The 14669-nt window shown below is 63.1% G+C and overlaps 1 protein-coding gene across 1 annotated transcript in view; it reads right to left on the reverse strand.

Moving 5' to 3' along the window:
• Positions 1–7428: 7428 nt before the first annotated feature.
• HMCN2 (hemicentin 2) overlaps positions 7429–14669 on the reverse strand; it is a 117886-nt gene continuing 110645 nt past the window's right edge. The window contains 10 exon segments of the mRNA XM_037491448.2: positions 7429–8272; positions 9087–9213; positions 9949–10068; positions 10773–11093; positions 11510–11638; positions 12085–12219; positions 12860–12919; positions 12922–12981; positions 13105–13167; positions 14173–14410. Of these exon segments, the coding sequence (XP_037347345.1) occupies positions 7927–8272; positions 9087–9213; positions 9949–10068; positions 10773–11093; positions 11510–11638; positions 12085–12219; positions 12860–12919; positions 12922–12981; positions 13105–13167; positions 14173–14410 (1599 nt within the window). The 3' untranslated portion in view covers positions 7429–7926.

The raw sequence follows: 14669 nt of genomic DNA on the forward strand, positions 1-14669 counted from the left end.
GGCGCGTGACAGGCCCCGCCCCGGCCCGGCCCCCTCGCTGAGCCGCTCAGCGCCCGGGGCTACCTGCGGGGGGCGGGCCTGGGGGGCCCCTCCTCGCCCCGCCCCTCCCGCCCCGCCCCCGCCGGACCCGCGCCCCCCCAGACTCCCCAGGGCGCTAGGCGGGGCGGGGCGGAGCGCGGGGCGGGACTCCCGCCCTGGCCGCGGGCGGCGGCTCTTCAGAGGAGCCCGGGCTGAGGGCGGGCCGCGGCCACTGGCCGGCGACCAGCGGGTCCTCCGCAGACTCGGCCTGGCCGGGGAGCCGGAGCCCCCTGCGCACCTCGCGGCCCTTCCCCAAGCGGCCCCTGCGCTGGCCGCGGAGCCCGGGCCCAGGGTGGGGCGAGAGATCCCAGCCGGGGGCCACGCTGGAAAGTCCAGTCTCGCCCCTGTGTCCAGGGCCGGCCTCCGGCTGACTCACCAGAGCCTGGCGCCTCGCCAGCCCCTTGGGCTCCCCGCGACAGTGAACAGCAGACCCGCTGCCTGCGCGCCCCTCGGTCTTCCGGCAAGGTTGGGGTGCACAGGGGGAGCTTTGCTTGCAGAACAGGAGCTGTGACCCCACTCTGGCCTTTAGAAGCTTCCTTCCAGCTGCCTTTACGGGCCCCAAGTCACCACTCACTACAACCACAGCCGGTAAAGCAGCAGGTCCCGTGGGGTTCGCAGCGGCCATGGTGAGGGCGGCCGTCCAGATCCTCCCAGCCCCGAAGCCAGGACGTGGTGTAACGCTTGGGCTGCCCCTCTCCCTGTCCTATAACAGTGGGAGCCTTGAGTTGTCACTGCTGGAGAAAATTTGGGGGGTGCCAAGGGGGAGTCGTGTGGCAGGCCCCTTCCTGTACTGGGAGCCACCTGAGAAAGGGACCCAAGGGGAGGGGCCAGGTTGCTGGCTGAGCGACCCCCAGCCCCCTGACAGCCAGTGGGGCTCACACTCCCGTCTGCCCACTCGAGCTCATGGGTGTCAGTCAGAAGCTGCGAGTCCTTTAGGGAGAGAAAAGGCTCTGACCAGTTTCAAGCTAAGTCATATTTTAAAGTCCCTGGAAGCCCTTAGTCTCTGGCCCCCAAACCCCAGCAGTGGGCGTTGATGGCAGGGGCTCCTGTGACCCGTGAGGTGACTGTGGGTGACTTGAGGGGTGGAAGGGATGGCAGCTGTCTCAGCCCCATCACGGGGCCACCTCCCGGCCTCTCTGCCTTCCTCCCCAGCGGGGAGTGAGGAACAGCTGCAAAATAAGACACAGCAGCAGACCTGCAGCCTCAGTTTCCCCAGCTGTTGAACTACCCCTGGCTGAGTCCTCATTTGCTGGGTCCTCATTTCTTCCTTCTCACTGCCTCCGGAGGAAATTGGGGAGCAGACGGCTCAGTGGCTTGGGACCACTTCCTTGGAGTTACTACAAAGGAAGTGGAGAGGGAAGCAGAGGCAGTAAGACCTGATGATTCCCCCAGAATCTCTCCAGTTAGTAGTGGCTCCAGTACCATTAGAAAGACGCCCCATTACCCAGACCTTAGAAAGGGGGTGAGGTGAGGGATGAGCCCCTGCCAGTCTAGGAGGGGGCTTGGGATGGAAGAGGATGTAGGGTCAGCACCCCCTAAGCATCTGGGGGTGCCTGGGCCCTGTTCATAGCCCTTCTGATTCCCACCGAGTCACCTTTATTCTCCTTACATTCATGGAAGCCCCCAGGCCCACCCTGTGCTACTTCCATCCCCACTGTGCAGACAGGAGCTGGCAGCGAGGGCTCCTCCCCAGGCCTGCGCCGCAGGTCAGTGGCCGAGGGGACTAGGGAGCCATCTCTGAAGCTCTGGCCAGACCCTCGGCTGCAGCTGAGTTGAGTTGGTGGAGGAGACAGCGCCTCAGTCCCAGGGCCTCAGGCTGTGGCCGTGTGACTCCCTGCTGTAGAAATGGCTCCAGCCCAGGGGATTGTCTCTTCCTGACACACAGACACTGGTGACATGAGGGACAGTGAGGTCACAGCTCTTTTGAGAAGAAAACAGGGGCCTGACTGCCAGCAGGGCCCTCCCACTGAGCAGCAAGGAGATGACTGCCAGAGGCAGAGATCAAGGTGAGGGTGGCCTGGCTGACTCCAGGGTGAGCCGCCTCCTGCTTGCACCCCTTCCTCTGCTAGGTGTACATCTCCCTCGTGTTCCCGCCCTTATCCTGCAGAGTGCCCTGGGGCCCAGGCCTGGGACACAGTGAGAGGGGATCCCCCACCTGGGGCCGAGCGAACTTGGTCTTTGTCTCTCACCCACACCTCAAGAGGCCTGCGTACCTGCCAAGTGAACGACCACTTCTAAAAGCACAGCAGCACCCAAGCCTGGCTGGAGGGAGAAACTGAGGCACTGGAGTTTGAGGTGTTCCAACTGATATCCAGAGTCGGCCCCTTTCTCCCACCTCCCCCACCTCCCGGCCCCCACACTGATCTACCACCTTCTGCTGCAGAGAATGTAGCCTCCTCCATGGTTTCTCTACTTCCCCAGGCCTGCTGCCCGTCCTCTCTCCATCCGACAGCTTGGATCAGAACACATCACTCCCTTCTTCCAACCTGGCAATGGCTATTCCCCTGCCCTACGCATTTCCAGTTGTTCTAGCAAGTTCAGTTGCAGACTTTACTTTCTTTCTCCACTGAATTACGTTGGCACCTCGGTTGGTAATTAGTCGACCATGGAAGTGTGGCTCTGTTTCAGGTGTCCCTGTGTGTTGCACTGATCTGGTTATTTACCGTAACGCTCACGCCACACCATTGCTTATTATGGTTTTATGCTAAGTCTTGGAGTCAGATAGTGTATATCTTCCAAGCTTGTTGTTTCAAAATTGCTTCAGCCAATCCAGAGCCTTTGCATTTCCATATACAGAGTAGAAACAAAGGGTCAGTTCATAGGAAAAAGGCTGCCAGGAACTTGGTTGGGGTTGCATTGCATCCCCTTAGTCTAGAATCCTGATCCATACACCATCTAACAATACTGAGCATTTCTGCCCTTGCTCATGGCATGCCACTCCATTTATTCATATCTTCTGAAATTTCCAGCATTTATTAAAACCTAAAACTGTGTATTCAAAAGAATTCATTGCTGCTTACATGAACCACGAGAAAGAAAACCAAGTAGGTCTGTCTGCAGGAGTTGCCTCTTGAAATGACCTTCATTTGTCATAAATGTGACTTTTGTTTTAAGACTTTTAGAGAGAATTCTATCTCTAAGACAGTGTTGAAACATATGCTCTTGTGGGTCACAACACAGCTCCTTTGATTGATGTGAAATCCCAGGTAAGACTCTTAGAAGGACAGAGACTTGCAGGACCTAGAGCTAGAAGAGCTGGCCTGTTCCCAGGTCCCCGCAGGTGATAAGGTGCTCCAAATGGACCAGGTGGGGTTGGGGAAGGATGTGTAGTTACTGTGGCACAGGCCTGGGGTCTGTAGCATCAGGGTGAACAAAGTCACTTCTCATTCTAGAAGAGATGGGATTTCTTGAGGTCACAGGTGTGGCTGCTCCAGTGCCTGGCTTTGAGATAGATACTTTGTTGCTTACCTAGGATGACCTGTTGGGTAGAGGTCTATTCAGGCAAAAGCCCAAGTCTTATTTTAGAGAAAATCTGGCAGGTGGGAGGTATGAAGGTCCTCAGTGTCAATATGAATGCCAGAAGATCTGTCTTGACCCGGATGCCTGAGTAATCAATGTGTTACAGTTGAAGGACATGGCTGTCTTTCATTTAATGTATTTCCAAGTAATTTTTTTTAAGACTTATTTATTTATATAAGAATCAGGGTATAGGCCAGATGTGTGGGAGTGTGAGAGGATTTACCAGAGACAGAGCGGGGAGCAGAACAGGCAGACTAACTGAAATACACTGCGAGGGGAGCAGCAGGCGAGACAGGAGAGGTCTGCCGCACCATGTGGGTATCTCCCCAGCCGGCAGGGATCGAACCTGTGCTGCAGAGGCTGCAGCGGACAGCTTCACAGCACGGCACTCAACTGCCTGTGCCACCAGGGAGGCTCTCTAAGTAGTTTTTTAAAATTCAATACTATTGTAAATAATATTTTAAATTTCATTTTCCAATGCGTTGTTTCTATGTGGACATTAACACTCTCTGTGAATAAACAGTTACACTTTTCCCTTTGTTATCTTCGTGCCTTTTTTTTTCTTGCCTGATTGCAATGGCCCAGGTCCTGGGACCGTGGAATAACTGTCATTGCTGTGTTCGCCATCTTAGGGAAAAGTCTCCCCCACATCAATCCCTTGTCATTTGCTCGTTCTCATGTTGACATCCAGTAGGTGCTCAAAGGTTCCAGCAACAAAACAGAGGCATGTGCGGCTGGGGTCTCCTGCTCCCTACTGCTGGCTGAGCTGAGTCCACTGTTGCCTGTCACCTGTGCCTTGCAGGGCACCCGTCAGCTGTCAGCTGTCTTCCTGCGGTGTGACCGCTCCCCTCCCCCACCCTCCACCTGCGGCAGGGCTCAGTTGGCTTTGACTGTGATGGGCTCTTGTCTGAACTGCTGAAGGGCAGCTTGATGGACGTGATCTCATTCAACCCCCAGCTCCCGTGCACCTGACCTGGAGGAGACCCCTCCTGAGCTCCATGTCTCTGCGCCAGTCAAGGGCTCTATACCCACTGCTCGTGGAGGGGCCTGGGTCTGTAGAGACCCTGACGCCTTGCCCTGCAACCGCCTCATGGCACTGCCCTGGGCTGGACGCCATCCCCAGGAACAGAGAGTGTCCTCCAGGCTGGGCCCCAGGTTGCGAGTCCCAGCCCAGAGAGAACACAGAGTCCAGTTGCTGGATTCTTGGAAAAAGCCGCATCAGGGAGTTTAATGAGTGACCCCACAGGGCTGTTTTCCACCCCTGATGTTTCAGAACACCCCAGAGGTCAGGTGCCACCAGGGGCTGGGCGGCTGGATGGGGCCCTGGCCAATGACAGCGGCAGCTGGAAAAGCCAGAGTGAAAAACACCCTCCGGAGCTGGTCTGGGCCACGGCTGCCTTGAGAGGCAGCTCTGCTCCCAGGGCCTCCTGTGCATGTGTGCAGGGGCGGGGAGCGCTGCCAGGAGGCCAGGCTGGAGCCCAGGTGCTGCAGGACTCTGGGCCAGCGCTGCTTTCACCCAGCTCCATTTCATGCCTCAACCAGGAAAAGGAAGGGAAAGCAGGAGGGGAAAGAGGTCGGACTGAATGTCACGGCCCCCCTAGACGGCCTCTTCTTCCCCCCTGACCCCCGCCCCCCGCCCGCCTCCTCCCCTCTTCTCTGTCCTGGGAGAGTGGAGGCAGGTGGGCCTGGAGGCTTGGGCCTCTGATCCCTGTAGTCAGCAGACGAGGGGGGAGTCTTTCTCCTTCCCGCAAGCCGTGTGAGCTCGGACAAGTGGCTCCCCTCCTGGGGTCCCGCTCCCTCCTCTGCGCGGTGGGCACACCTCGCGCGCCTCTGGAGCTCCCGGGAGAATTAAATAAACTCAGGTCCATCAAGCACCAGACTTTTAGGGAATGAGAAGGTTTTACAAGCAGGAAGGGCCGGGGGAGGCTGGGGAGGGTGGGCAGGACTGAACAGGCATGAAAAGTTGCCCAGCTTCCCCTCTGCAGGTCTCGCCTCTGCAGCAGCCCCGGGGGCTGAGCCGCAACTGGGCTGCGGAGTCTCCGGCTCCATAAAAAATTAACAGGACTCAAGGCTCAAGTTGCGGCCCATGTCCCTGGGGTTGCACAAAAAGGTGAGGCGTGCTCAGCCCGAGGAAGGGCCTCCCAGGCGGGTGTGGACAGATGAGGTCTGGAGGGGGGTGAGGAGGACCTGGGGAGCGCTTCCCCCCACTTCCCCAGCCAGCCTGAAACCCAGCATCAGAGACAAGCAGGGCTGTAAGTGGCTTTGCCAGGGCGAATAACAGCTCCCACCTGTTTCCTTAAAGCCTGCAGGCTAAGGATGGTTTTTGCATTTGTAATGGTGGGGGAAAAAAAGAATATTTCATGGCAAGGGAAAATCACATGAACTGTAGGTGTCCGGGAATCCAGTTTCTGGGCCGTGCTCATGGCCCTGTGCTTGGCTGTGGCCGCTCGCGCTCTGCCAAGGCCAGGGACGTGGCTCCGCGGGACTAGGTCTTTGCAAAGCCTGAAACCCTCCCTCTCTGGTCCGTCACAAGTGCAGGCCCCTGACTCGAAAGAAATCAGCTTTAAAAGTGGACGTATCCTGGGGGGAAACGAATTGGAGCTTCAGGTGGGAGTCACCATTCAGGCCATGACTGGGGGGGTCCCTTCTTTGAGTCTCCTTTTCCCACCTGTAAAATGGGCACAGTGATTTCCCTCCGTTACCCCAGTGTTGCCAGGAGGCCCCCCTCGCATTGGCACCCACCCTGCAATGGGCAACTGCTCAGCGTCTCCCGTGCGCAGGAGAGAAGGAGGTTGCTGAGGGAAGGTGGTGAGGGTCACCCTCCTCCCAAAGCCACGTGCAAAAGAGACAGCCTCTTCCTGCCCGGGCCGTGTCCCCGCAGCAGGTGACAGGACAGTGGCCGAGGCAGGGGCCAGTCTGGGGGGGAGGGCAGGGACCGGAGGCGGGGAGGGGACGTGCGCTGCGCTTCTGCTGAGCTTTGCTGCGCCTGCTGCCCCGAGGCTCGGCCCAGCCCAGCACATGGACACACGCGCGTGCTCACGCGGGTGCTCTGATGGTGTCCCTCACCGGCTCACTCCGTCAAAGCCAAAGTCCCTCCGGTGACCCAAGGGCTCCCCCTGGCCCACCCCTCTTACTTTCTGATGGCACCCCCGTCTCCCGCTAGACCTCCGCCAGCGAGCGCTGTCCTGCCCGAGGTCTCTGGCATTTGCTGTTCCCTCTGCCAGGACCGGCCTCCCTGCAGATGTCTGCCCAGCTTTCTCCCTCGCCTCCTCTGTCCCCCTCACCAGCCCCTAACCCCGCCCCCACCACCCAACTTGGTGCTTCCCCCAACGCCTCACTAGCTCTGGGTGCACACTTGACTCCCCATTCCCCTGCTGGTTAAGCCCTTGGCCACTAGAATGTGAGCTCTCCAGCGCGAGGGTGAGGCCCTCTGCCCGCCACGGGACTGCTGAACTCAAGGAATTCGTGAGAAATAACAGGAACTACCTTGGCCTTCGCGTATGGCTGCCAGGTTGGACCTGTCAGGCTCTTTATTTCCCTCACAATCCTGGGGAGGAGCCTATTGGCATATTCATATTTTTGGATGAGGAAACTGAACCCAGAGAGGTGACCGGGTTCCCCTGATCCTAAGGAGCTGTGGCCCCTACCCGCAGCCCCCTGATCCTAAGGAGCTGTGGCCCCTACCTGCAGCCCCCTGATCCTAAGGAGCTGTGGCCCCTACCCGCAGCCCCCTGATCCTAAGGAGCTGTGGCCCCTACCCGCAGGCCCCTCCTGACTACAGCCCTGTGAGCAAAGCAGAAGAACTGGATGAAGAAATCAGGTTGGGTAAAAACAAATGTTTTTATAGTGGACACGTGCACACATGGGCTTCAGGATGAGGGCGCCAGCGTGGGCGGGTGACCACTTCTGCTGTGGCACAGGGCAGCGGCTGCCGCGCCCCTGGGGCAGGGGGCAACCTCGGAGCAGCTGCTGGGCGGACCTGCAGGCTTCCCTCCAGCCCTGCCGCTGACTCTGTCGCTTTGGGTCAACTTCTGACCCCAGCCTGAAGCTCTGCGGCCTGGGGTGGGGGTGGGTTGAGGGAGAGCACCGTCCTGGTTGTCCTGAGGTCAAGGCTGCCTGCGTGCGCACAGGGTCCTGTTTGCCGAAGGTCTCAGTGACGCACGGGAGCGGGAGATGACCTCGCTTGCCACAGCTAGTAGTGTGGACCAGGGCAGGGCCACCCGGTCCTGCTCCGTCCCTCCAGCCTGGGTGGTGGGGCCTGGGTGGGCTCCTCCCTGCGCCCCATCCATAGAGGTAGCAACCCCACAACTCCTGCACACGACGCCCCCCTCAGTAGGGGTAGGGGGACACGGCGATGAGCAGGACGTGGACGCTCTGGTGGCGCGGCGCCACGGCGCGCACGGTCATCCGGTAGAGGCCTGCGCGGGTGAGCGCGCGGCGGGTGTAGACGGCGCCCAGGCCGGCGCGCAGAGGGCGCAGCCCAAAGGGGCTGCGCGGGTCGGACTCCAGCACGCTGAGCTCCGTGCGGTTGGCAGGGACGCCAGCCTCGGAGAAGGCGGCCAGGCGGGCCACGTCGTGGTGGGCGCGCACGCCCAGCGGCAGCGGCAGCAGCTTGTACTGCAGCGTGGACGGGCCGCCGGCGCGGCAGTCCTGCGAGCAGCGGCGGAAGCATGTCCTGCGGGGGGACAAGCGCCCACCGGGTTACCCCAGCGAGGACCGGCCGCAAAAGCCCATCTCAACTCCCCTGGGCACCCCCGCGCTGCCAGACCCCACCCCGGTCCCTACACGCTTGTCTGCCAGCGCCACCGTGAGCCCACTTCAGAGAGGCACAAACTGAGGCCAGATTCGTGCCCCTTCCCGTGGGAGTGGGGCCCTCAGCAGGCTCTCCCCGCTCCTGCCCCGGGGCAGAGGGCACAGGGCTGACAAAACTTGGAGGGGGATTTGCAAGGGGTTGGGGTGTAAAGGGTACTCGCTCCCTGACCCCAGCCCGCACAGGCAAGTCCCCCGCTCCCCGCCAGCAGACGCTCTCCCTAGGAGCCGCTCAGCTGGCGCCGGGGTGGGCAGGGCCGCCTCTGTTCTTCTGTGTATCTGGGCCTGGGCCCTGGTCTTGGGTTCTGAGAGGCGTTTGTGTCTCTGCGGGTTCCTGTCCCGGGTTCATGCCTGTGCTATGTATCCGGCTCCCAGCCCCCACCCCGCCCCCCGGTTCTCTTCCCATCCCTGCCTCGCCCGGCCCAGGGCTCAGGAGATGAGTGTCTGGCGAGCTCACACCCGCACTGGCTGAAGGAAGCGCTGGTCTTGCGGGCACGTGGCCCTGCGGCACGGAGGCCTGTCCGGCTCTGGCGGGGCGGCCCCACCCGTCCACGAGGGCTCTGCCGAGCCATGGCCGTCCTGGACTGGGGGTCTGGCTACACGAGGGCCAGAGCATCCGCCGCCCAGCCCCGGGGTAGCACGGCCACCCTGCCCCAGGCCTGCCCCGCAGGGCCCCTCACCCTGGGCTGGAGCCTTGCCGGTAGGTGGCAGGACACGGGGTGTCCACACACTGGTAGCTGCCGCGGGTGTTGAAGCACATCTGGCCGGGCTCGCACTGGATGCCGTCCTCCTCGCACTCGTTGATGTCTGGGGCCGGGGAGAAGGGGTGAAAAGATGGAGCCCAGGGAGGGGCCGCAGGCAGAGGGAATGCGTGTTGGGGGGTAAGTGGGCAGGAAATGCCTTCAGAGCCCCAGCGAGGTGGGCAGTCCTTCCTTTATCCTCAGCAACCCTGACCCCTGAAGCCCCAGCCAGGGGCCCCTAGCACCCCCGTGTCTCCCCCAGGCATGGCGGTGGGCGCCCCAGGGGCCTCTTGAGCCCAGAGCTGGGTTGGAGCGCCTGGGAGAGAGGAGGGCTGCCCCGGGCCCAGGGGACCCACTGCCCCTGGACAGAGCTTCTGACCACTGTCCGCCCCGACAGAAGCCACATTATCCCGAGGACAGTCGTGGAGCCCTGTGGCAGCAGCGGGGATGGAGACGGGACGGCAGCTCGTTTCGCACTTTGGGGGGTGGGAGCATGGCGACCCCCGCCCCTGAGCACGGGGCAGCAGTGCACTCAACCTGGGACTGAGGTGGGTGGACATGACCACTACCCCCGCAGCAGCTGTGAGCCTGCTCCTTGTCCACCTCCACGTGCCTCCTCCAGCCACGGGAGGCCCAGAGAGGTGATGGGCCCAGCGGGGATGGGCCTGCCCGTGCCATCTCTGAGCTCCCGCTACAGTACTGGGGTGGTCACTTAGCCCCTCTCAGCTCCTATGTGGCCCTGCCTCCCCAGGGGTGTCGAGGGGGCTGGGGAGAGCAGAGGGTGCAGGATGCACTCGCTCACCCTGGCAGTTCTTTCCGCTGGGGAGCAGGCGGTAGCCGGCAGGGCACAGGCACCGGTAGCTGCCCTCGGTGTTCCGGCAGGCGTGCTGGCACAGGCGCCTCGCCCGGCACTCGTCCAGGTCTGGCCGGCACGGGGTGGAGGGACCGGCAGATACTTGCTGAGTCACAGGCGCCCAGGTAGCCACACACCTGCCCTCGGGGCTCGGGGCAGGCCAGGGACGTTCCCTGCTGGGCAGCCCACACCTTCCCCCACCCTGCCCCACCCCACCTTGGAGTCAGGGAGCTGGGGGGAGCCCGGGCTTATTGAGAATGGGGGTCCTGCCCCGCTCACCTCATGTCCCCCAAGGCATGCAGGGGGAACGCACAGGCCCCTCTGCCCAGGCAGGAGTGCTGAAGCCGGCCTGCCCCAGGCTACTGCCCCTCACCCCACCAGGAACCCAGCACCACCCTCCGCAGGGCCAGGGGCCGCCCCAGCTCCCCACCCGTCTCCACCAGTCACTTTCTCCTGGAACATTCTCCCTCACTTCTGAAATCTCCCTCCCTCCCTGACTGTTCACCAATGAGCGCCAAGGAGGGCTCCTTTAAGTTGGTTTTGGGGGACTTTTGCCCAGGGACCCCCTCCGACCAAGTGCCCGAAGTCAAAGGGTTTGGGAAAAACTCCACGCCATCTCGGAAGCCCTTTTGCCCGTTAGCACAGCCGGATCCCTGTAGCCCGCCTGTGGGCTCGGGGGTTCTGCACCTGACGTGGTGCCAAACCCTGGCCCGGGAGCCCGAACTGACACAACGGGCGTGTCCCCCGGGGGGGTGGCTGGGGCACGGCCTTACCTGTGCACACGCCGTTCTGCCGGATGAAGCCCGAGGGGCACCAGGCCCGTCCCGCACCGCCCAGGGCTCTGGAGCTTGGCCGGAGGGAGACCCAGGCACGGTAGGAGCCTCCCGGGACAGGGCCTCGGGGCCGCAGCCAGGGCAGCAAGGGGCCCCGGTAGCTGACAGTGGTCACATTCTCTCCGTTTGCCTCCAGCGGGATGCAGGTCTTGCCATCGGGGAGGAGGGTCTGGCCCGGGGGGCACAGGCAGCGGTAGGTGCCCTGGAGGTTGTGGCACTGGTGGGTGCAGGGCCGGGGCAGCTGCAGGCACTCATTGATATCTGAAAAGGGCAGGGGGGAGGCGCTGAGGGAGGCGGGGGAGCCGCCTCTGCGCCTGCTCTGGCCTTCTCTCCCACTCTCTGGTCTCCCCAGGATGCAGCAGCCTCCGCTTCAAACCTGCCCTCTCTTGGACCAGCCCAGACTCAGCATTTGCTCAGCCCCTCCCTCAGCCTTTGCGGCAGATCCATTCTACCCAAGCCTCTCGGGGGCCCCCCCAAGCCTCCCCCTGCACCCAGGAGCACAGGGAGGGTGACCTTGCAGGGTGGCAGGGAGGTTGGGCACCGTTAGGCAGGGGCCCGGCGGGTGGAGGTGCACCCTCAGCGTCGCCTGCTGTTCAGGTCAATCACGAAATCAACGTTATCCTTGGCACAACCGCTCGCTAACGGCGGGGGTCCCGGCCAGGGAGTGGGGCGCCTACCCAGGCAGGGCAGCCCGGGGCCCTGGGCCCGGTAGCCCCTGAGGCAGCGGCAGCGGTGTCCGCCTGGGGTGTTCTCGCACTGCTGGTTGTGGTGACACTCGTCCGACTGCTCCAGACACTCGTCCACATCTGGGGACAAGGCAGGAGAAGCCCCAGTCATGAAGTCACAGAATGACAGAGCGGGAAGGACGCGGGAGGCCACCGTCCGGAGTGGCACCAGGCCTCACCGCAGCCAGAGGCGGCTGCTTGAGAGCGGCGGGTGGAGAAGCGGCAGGGGCCGCCTCCAGGCTGGGCCATGAGCTGACACGGGCAGCCTGCCACCCCTGACCTGGTCCTCCTCCACGGAACAGGCGAGGCTCCCGAGGCCCCCCAAAGAGAAGACCCCGTCCCATGGGCATCCAAGTGGCTGGTGGCAAACCGGGCCTCAGAACCCCGGGCCAGCTATGGCTCGCTGTGCTCTGCTGAGAGACTCCTGTCCCTTCGTAGGCCCGGGGTCCGTGACGCTGCACCCCTCCCTTGACAAAAAGCCGCCCCTGGGCCCCCGCAGTAGGATAGTCCCACAGGGTGCCGGTCACCTTCACAGCTGGCCCCGTCGGCGGCCACCCGGAAGCCGGGCCTGCAGCCAGGGAGGCAGCGGTAGGTGCCCCGCAGGTTCACGCAGCGCTGTCCTTCTCGGCAAAGGTGGGCGCCCCACAAGCACTCGTCCACATCTGGGGGCACATGGGCGGGGGCGATGTGAGCACACGTGTCCTGTGTCACCCTGACTCTGGGCCCAGGCTTCCCCTGGGGCTCGGCGGGTCCCCGCCTGCCTGCTGGGTCTCTCTTCCCTTGACCCTGCCCCACAGCCCAGAGCCTGAGGGAGCCTTGGCCCGCAGTGGCTGACTTGAGGTGCAGGTGGTGTCCCTGGGGCTCCACTGGAGGGAGTGGAAGGGCAGAAAGGGGGGGATCAGTGTCCCAACAGTGTCCCAGGGCCAGATTTGTGGCCCAGCAGCTTTGCTGAGAGGACCAGGGGGCAGGAGGGCAGGGGGTGTCAGCTCGTCTCCATCCCCGTGGTTGGCGATGGCGTCCGAGTGGGGAGAGGCTTCTGGGCTGTGTCCAGGCTCAGCAGGGAGGAGGCCAGGAGCACGTGAGAGCCACGTCTGTCTGGGGAGCCCACCACCCCAGTATTCGAGCCTCCCCATCTGCCACCCTCAAAACAAGCTGTTCCCAGTGGGAAGGGGCGTCGGAGCCCTGGGGCCAGTGTCCAGTGTCCTTAGGCACCCACGAGGTGTGTGCCCGCGGCCAGGGTGCTGGTCCAGAAGCTCCCGGCACACTCCTGGGCCACGGCCAGCCTCTACCGGGGCTGCTCACCCCTGCAGCTCCTGTCGTCCTTGGCCAGCGTGAAGCCGGCCGGGCAGGCGCAGGAGAATGGCCGGGCGTGTTGTGGCAGGAGTGGGAGCAGGGGCTCGGGTCGTCTGAACACTCATCCCTGTCTGGGGGCGGGGAGTGCTGGTGCTCTGCCCGCACGGGCCCCGGCCAGTTGGCCAGAACCCACCATCCATCACTAAACGGAGAGGCCTCCCTCCTCCATGCCAGGGCGCGAAGAGGGCGCTCACCCACACAAAACACCCCCTCGGCGTCCAGTTCAAAGCCCTCGGGACAACCGGCTTCGTTCTCTTCTGCAAGGCAAAGGGGACCAGCCATCAGGACGTGGCACCGGGGCCAGCGCCGAGACTCGGAGCTCCCTCTGCCAGCTTGGCCAGGCTGCGCCCCCCGTCCCAGCTGGGTGCCCAGGCCCAGCCCTGAGCAGGCCAGTGCCCAGTGGACCACTGCCAGTCCAGGCCGCCAGGGCATCAGCTGTGTGATGTGCCTCCTGGTGTAAGTGCCCCCGGGGTTGGGGTGGGCTGGAGGCAGGAGAAATCATTAGCGAGCACAGAGCCGGAGGGGGCACCTGTTGAAACGTGCTCCTGAAACCCAGGGGCGACCCGGGGGAGGACATGGGCCGGCAGTAGCACTGAGAGGACATGTAGGATGGCTGGATATGGGCGGGGACTGGGCAGTGGCACGGGTGGGGTGGGGGGTGGGCAGGCTGCATTCTGGAGGTGCAAAGGAGACCAGACGTGCTAATGGTGAGGACAGCACCCTTGATACCGCAGCCGTGGGCACCGGGGGAGGGCTTTGGTGGCAGGCAATGCCCTGCCCATTTGGCTGATGGGCACACTGAGGCTCAGAGAAGGCCCCACGGCTGGGAGGTGGTAGGCTGGCCTGACCTTAAGCTGCCCTCTGCCTGCCTTCCCGTGTTCGAGGCTAAAAGCCCGTGGGGACCTCCGATAACAGTATCGGGTGCCCGGCCCGCAGCTCGGGAGAGAATATCTGGCATGTCCTCGTGAGCATGTCCAGCACTGGCTCCCGGCCCCCTGGAGGGGTGTGGCTGGACCACCCCTTCGGGGCTCTGGTGGGTTTGAACAGGAACCGTGAGTTTGAACTGGAGCTGCGTTCCTGCCGGGCGGAGGGTTGGAGCAAGGACGGGCCGCAGTGGGGGGATGGGAGGTGAGCTGTCTCTGTCCCCATCTGAGGCTCACGGTGAGGGGACAGGGTCACCTGGCTTTGAGTCAGGTGCTTCTGGGCCTCGTCAGGTGGGGCAGCGGGGTGGCCTGGGCTGGATAAAGGTGGGGGGGGCTCACCGGCTTGCAGGGCTGTGGTGAGCTGGAAGTGCAGGGCCTCGGCCTCGGGGTCGAAGTCGCTGTGGACGGCGGAGGCCCGCAGGTGCTGCACCAGCTGGGGCTGGGGCCCCCGGGCCGCGTCGTACCGGATGCTGTGGTTGCAGCGCAGGATTGCTGGGAGGCCGTCCTGCAGGAAGCCCTGAGTGGAGCCCACGAAGAGCTGGCCAGGCCCCGTCTGCACGTAGTGTTCCTGGAAGTCCTGAAGGAGCAGGGAGTCAGTGGGAGGGCATTTGGGTTTCGACTCCCAAGGACCTCCCAGAGCCCCCCTCGAGGGGTGTGTGGATGCTGGGGGAGGAGAGCCGGGGGGCTTTCCTGATCTTCCTCCACCAGCTGGGTGCCCTGCAGCGGGTCACTCCTCAGTGTCCCTGTGGGTAGGGTAGAGAACACCCATCCTAGAGAGGCTGGGCCCACAGCGTCCCTGCACTGCGCTGTGAGTCCTTCCCGAGTCCAAGGTCGGG

Source organism: Talpa occidentalis, unplaced genomic scaffold, assembly GCF_014898055.3.
Source record: "Talpa occidentalis isolate TD23 unplaced genomic scaffold, MPIMG_talOcc4v2.1 talOcc4.7, whole genome shotgun sequence".
Lineage (NCBI taxonomy): Eukaryota > Metazoa > Chordata > Mammalia > Eulipotyphla > Talpidae > Talpa > Talpa occidentalis.